At 42.0% G+C, this 5,791-nt stretch overlaps 1 protein-coding gene across 1 annotated transcript in view; it reads left to right on the forward strand.

The window, feature by feature from the left end:
• The window catches only part of papolg (poly(A) polymerase gamma), a 16,478-nt gene extending 11,174 nt beyond the window's left edge, over positions 1-5,304 (forward strand). The window contains exons 14-24 of the mRNA XM_005735135.2: positions 383-502; positions 591-700; positions 1,735-1,856; positions 1,932-2,089; positions 2,211-2,371; positions 2,562-2,752; positions 2,830-2,913; positions 3,018-3,077; positions 3,163-3,266; positions 3,402-3,502; positions 4,731-5,304. Of these exons, the coding sequence (XP_005735192.1) occupies positions 383-502; positions 591-700; positions 1,735-1,856; positions 1,932-2,089; positions 2,211-2,371; positions 2,562-2,752; positions 2,830-2,913; positions 3,018-3,077; positions 3,163-3,266; positions 3,402-3,502; positions 4,731-4,906 (1,387 nt within the window). The 3' untranslated portion in view covers positions 4,907-5,304. The remainder of the gene's footprint in view (positions 1-382; positions 503-590; positions 701-1,734; positions 1,857-1,931; positions 2,090-2,210; positions 2,372-2,561; positions 2,753-2,829; positions 2,914-3,017; positions 3,078-3,162; positions 3,267-3,401; positions 3,503-4,730) is intronic.
• Positions 5,305-5,791: the final 487 nt, after the last annotated feature.

The following is a 5,791-nucleotide window of genomic DNA, read 5'->3' on the forward strand; positions in this document are numbered from 1 at the left end:
ACGCGGAAAGTGTAATCAAGGCTGAGCAGTCAGAATTATTCTCCTGTTTTCTCTTATTTGATGAATCAGTGTTGCCGCGTCACATACACGCCAACCTCAGAGCACGCAGGAGTCAGAGTGTAGATGTGTGCGCGCTGTGTTGCAAGCATAAGTTATCTGTGAAGAATTGACGGGAATCTGCAGCTTTGTAGGTTGAATTTAATGCGGCTCTCATGCATCAGATAAGTATAGATAAAAATCACCTTGATTGGTGAGGTATTACCTTTAACTGTGACCATCATCGATCGATGACATCATTGCCTGTCAGCACAGCCTTGTGGTGTACCCTCCCTGACCACGTCTTAATGTTGTTGTTTTTTGTTTGTTTGTTTTTTTTCCCCAGGATCGGCCTGGTGGAGTCAAAGATCCGTGTTCTGGTGGGAAACCTGGAGAGGAACGAGTACATTACCCTGGCTCATGTAAACCCCCAGTCATTCCCAGGATCTAAAGAGAACCGGAACGAGTGAGTCCAGCTTCATCCACAGACGCTCAACCAGAACATCGAGACATATTCTAAGGGAGCGTGCTCTTTTTGTGTTTTTCTCCAACAGGAACGATTTTGTGTCAATGTGGTTTATTGGGATCATCTTTAAGAAGGTGGAGAATGCAGAGAGTGTGAACATAGACTTGACATATGACATCCAGTCTTTCACAGACACTGGTAGGTCTAACCTCACTCTGCGTTTTAAATGAGCTGAAGGAAAAATTGCTGCTAAATCTTTTCGAACATTCTAGGAAAAAGGACAATGGCTTGTTTTGTTTTTTTCAGCATTAACATGTGCTCTACGTTAGTGTATATATCAGGGAAAGCAGGTGAGTTTATAAATGAACTGAATGGAACTGCTGCAGAAAATACCTTTCCAAACATTTTAGCTCCTTTTTCCAAAGGTTTAGTTCAGATGTTTGTTGTTGAGGGTTTTTTTAAAGGGATCCTATGAGATGTCCGTGTTGTGCTTAGTCTTTATAGTCTTTTCTATGTCCGCAGTTTGCAAAAGCTGAAGAGAGTAATGGTACCGAAGCGAAAGCAAAAAATGTTTTTACTGCTGCACCATATCTTACGGCAGTCCTTCCCAACAGAGCATACACACACTGTCTCCATCCTATCCACACAGAAACAGTCGTTTTATTTCCAGAATACACAAGTAGATTGTTTTTTGTTTTTTTTAGCTAGGCTTTTGAGTCCTACTACTCAGATTCACACAGTGTGATGAATCATTCGTGCGGCTGAGTAACATACAGCTCTGAAACGTAAAGTTTCTGTATGAGTCAAACAAATCTGGTGGCTTTCAAAAGCGCAGGTGATGAGTTCAGTTCTCCACTGAAAATGGGCTGACGGCAAAGTAAAGTGGGGGGAGATGTTTTTGGGTTTGTTTGGTTTTTTATGGTTATTAAAAAATTTTAAAAAACACTAGTTTTTGCAACTTTAACAATCAATCATTTACTGTGGTTTATAGTGGTGTGTAGGTTGTGCGCTTCTGCTGCTGTAGTTATGTTGTTACATTTAGTGTAAATGGAGTTTTAACATTAAAAAAAGGACACAAACATACCACAGATACATCTCAGGTGTTTCACTGAGTAAATTGGCAGAAATGACCGGAGCTTATTTGTATGATTTTTATATGTTTAACAAACATTTATATACACCTGTACACGTTGTCTGTCCTGTCAATGTTAACGTGACATTGTGCACATCAGTGTACAGACAAGCCAACAACATCAACATGCTGAAGGATGGGATGAAGATTGAAGCAACACATGTGAAGAAGAAGCAGCTCCATCAGTACCTGCCTCCTGAAGTGGTGCAGAAGAAAAAGAGAGTAAGATGTTGCTCTGCGATGCTTGTCTTGTTTTTAGGTTTGTTCTCCTCCTTTAACAAATCTGTCCTCCCACAGAGCATAGCAGAGTTGAACCGTAGTTCTAATGGTGGCAGCTCTAAGCGGCTCTCCCTCGACAGCAGTCACCTGGACAGCTCCAGAGACACAGACTCAGGGACTCCCTTTAACTCCCCGCCCAGCAAACCCTCCAAGCCTACATCTGACACAGACGACAGGTATGATGCACTACTTGTAATTTTTACTGTTAGTGTTGTCCTTTTTTTCCTAATCCCCTTTTACCTCATGAATACAGTTGTCTTCAAATTGTTGTCATGTTTTCTGCTCTTCATTTTGCAGCGTCAGTCCTCCTAAGCAGCTTTTTGTGGAGGGTTCTCCAGCACCTGTTGCAGCTGCTCCTCCTGCTGCTGCTCCTCCTGCTGCTGTTGCTGCTCCTCTTCCTGCTCCTGTTGCTGCTGCAGCTAAAGACCAGGGCATGTCCATCCCTGTTATTGGTACAAGTGAGTTAAAATAAAATCACACAGGGACTGTGTATAATGCATGTTTTACTTTGCTTCCTAACAGAAATGTCGATTTAAACTGCAATACTTTAATTAAGGAAATGCAGAAAGTGTTACTGTGCACTTGTTAAGTTGGTCTCTAACATGTCCTCTTTCGATTTCCCAACTCCATCACCTCCACATCCTGAAGAACCTCCTCTTAAAGCAAAGCCTCCTTCCCCACCAGCCAGCAGCTCCATCACCAGCAGCACAAAGCCTACCGCCACCAGCAGCCCCAAAGAGGAGCCCAACGGCCTGGAGGACTCAGTCAACGGAGCTCCTTCCAAGAGACCGCACTCGCCCACACAAGAGGACCCGGCCAAGAGGCCAAAAAACACAGACGTAAGCATTTGGACAACTTATTGACATATTTAAAAGAATGGACCAGATGCTGACACTGTTGTGTTTTGCTGCTGCAGGTGGTGTCAAATGATGACGCTGCCTTCAAAGAACCATATCCACCCTCGTCTGACCCCCAAACACACGGAGAAGCATCCAGCATTGTAGGTGTTACTGCTGCTGTGTCTGCCTCTGTTAACTGTTAATAATAAAGGATTTTCTCAGTAATGTAAAGCAATAAAAACAAATTACATTTTCTCTTCGTTAGACTTCTCTTGCTGGATCAAAGGCAAAGCCCATTCCAACCATCGATACCTCAAGAACACAAGCAAGTTCTTTATCTTTACTTGTTAAATCACTTATTAAAAGACTTGAGGTGATTTCTAACACTGCTGTTGTTCTTCCTCCCTCAGAGACTTCCCAGCATGGAGCTGCCTGATGCCTCCTCGCCTCTCCCTGCCAGTAACAGCTGTCGTGTTGTGAAAAATTCCATTAAACTGGCCCTCAACCGCCACAAGTGAGTTTCATCAGTTATTTGTATGTATGGAGTTTTTCTCCCATCACATTTAGTAGTTGAAAGTGCTGCTTTCACTGATGCAATTCTGATGTGCTGTATGTGTTGTCCTGCTTGTTTTTCAACGTGTCTGTGCAGTATCACACCTCCCAAGCCGCCCGTGTTTGAGGACGCCCTCACCACAGACGCTCCTGCTGCCAGCGAGGAAAAGGGCATGTCCATTCCTGTGATTGGCTCAAGTGAGTATCTGTTTCAATAGCTTCTTTTCATAAAACTGCACATCATTAATTGGAAATCTAATAAATTACAATCAACAAACAAATGGCAGCGATGTCCATAAGATTTTATTTTTATTTTTTTAATAAACCTGTAGTAAAGTCACTGCTGCGTCCTGTCAGTTATCAGAGACTATATTTACCTTTCTTGTTTACTTTAAAAGGACAAGAGATTAATCACCCTGCGATCTGGTCATTTACAGGTCGGCAGAACAATCCGACACCTGTTTGAAAAACACTCATGGCATACTGCTGCCTGTGGAATATCAAAGAATTAATAGGGTCATATATCATCAATTGCATCAAATCATTTAATCAAGCTTCTGTAATCAAATTCTCCTGTGCTTTTATTTATTTATTTATTTATGTTAAAGAGCTAAATAACCCAGATGTGTGTTATCAGGGTTAGCAACCCTGGTTCTTGGATCAAAGACATGCCCTAAAGTAAAATGAACAACTCCTTTAAAAAGATCAACCTTTTTAATCAGATAAAAAAATGAGGTTAGGCAACTTCAACCACTTCTTTTATTTTTCAGCTCGCAGTAGCATTGGATTAAAGATTTTTCGACAAAATACTTATGAACCAGCATGTAATGGCTGGAGCAAACGCAGTAACAAACCCCAAAGCCGCACTACAGCACAGCATTTGTTTTAAATGGTAACCATCACCTCAGCCTACATTACCAGCAGCTGTCCTAGAATTAATTGTGACCTCCAGAACGGTGATCTTGCACTCATTTCTGAGTGATGCACACTACATTAGTTCAGATGTTTTTTCCATCGCGCCGCTCAGCTGTCGACTTTGGTGACGCGTCAGTGCTGCTAATCGCAAACCACACTGGTGCATCTGCAGTGCTGCTCACTACAGGTGTTCTTTAGCGACCTGCTGCGTTTCTGATTTGCCCCACTAAACACCACATTTTCCATATCATTTTAAAGTAAAAGCAGAGCTTTGTTTTGCTTTCCTTTACGATGTTGAGTTGGTCAAGTAAGATTTTACTCTTTGTGATCTATTAGATTGTATTGTGTGTGTATATAAGAAAGTGATTTTTTTTTTTATCTTATCCATTAATGAAGATCCAAATGTATTGCATAATTTCTCCATTAGTTTGTTAGCACATGCTAAGCTAAGATATAATACAAAGGCTAGTGGAAAAACTCACCATTTCTGTCCCAATCGTTCTCTCTGTAGAACATGTGACATCCAAACATGTGGTGCCTCCCATCGGCAGCTCCATCCCCACGCTAGTGAGTCGAGTAGTCGACCCTCTGAACGGAGCAGCCTCCAAGAGACCCCACTCGCCATCGTCGGAGGAACAGGCCAAAAGGCTGAAAGAAACAGAAAAGGCCAGAATCCATATAGCTTGAACTGCCAACAAAGACTGGATTCACACAGATAACCGAGGTGAGGAGCTTTAAGTCAAGTCAAACACCGAGGACGTGACTTCACACAGGGACAGGCGGCGGCGTTCAGGTCAGTCAGTCTGAAGCGTGAAGCAGCACAGACACCTCACCTCAGACTTGGAGATTACAGTCTTGCCAGTGGATAGGGGATTCGGCCATTGCTGTCACACACTCACAGCCAGAGGGGAGTTTAACCCCCCTCCCGCAGTCTCGGAGATATGACACGAGAACTAAAGCAGCAGGTTTTTGTTCTTTTCTTTTCTTCTTCTTAACTCTGTGTTTAGAAATCTACACATTACAAGAGGAAAACATGCTGTCCTTCTATTTCATCGTCTCCTTTTTCCAGTTTAAAAAAAAAAAAAAAAAAAAAAAAGGCCCTGATCATTTATCAGCACTTGCTACACACATTTCTGGTGTATGCTGATTTTCTTTTACTCCTTCATTTTCTTTTGTCCTCAACAGAAACCTGTACAGTAAATGTTGATGTACATAACTTTTTTTGTCTTAAAAAGGAGCAAAAGATCACCGTTAAAACTTTTGACCATTCTATTGTAGTTTTATCTAAAAATGGAAAAAAAAAGTATATAAAAAAAATGTAATTTTTCTTTGTTTTCTCTACTGCTTGTCCAAAAACAAACTGTCCGGTGCCCTGGATATCTTCAGTAGATACTGCATAGGTTGCAGGGAGGGTTTAATGAGGGTGTGCTTGGATGTGACTGGATACTAAAACCACAGCTCATTGGACCAGCATGGACTCCAGGTGTAGGCGCGCAAATGATCTTGGGCAACACAAGAGCTTCTCAGGGGCTGGTAAGGGCAAGAAAATGTTGTCATGACAACAGGAACGGT

Source organism: Pundamilia nyererei, unplaced genomic scaffold (genome assembly GCF_000239375.1).
Source record: "Pundamilia nyererei isolate P.nyererei 1_Seehausen unplaced genomic scaffold, PunNye1.0 scaffold00062, whole genome shotgun sequence".
NCBI classification, from domain to species: domain Eukaryota; kingdom Metazoa; phylum Chordata; class Actinopteri; order Cichliformes; family Cichlidae; genus Pundamilia; species Pundamilia nyererei.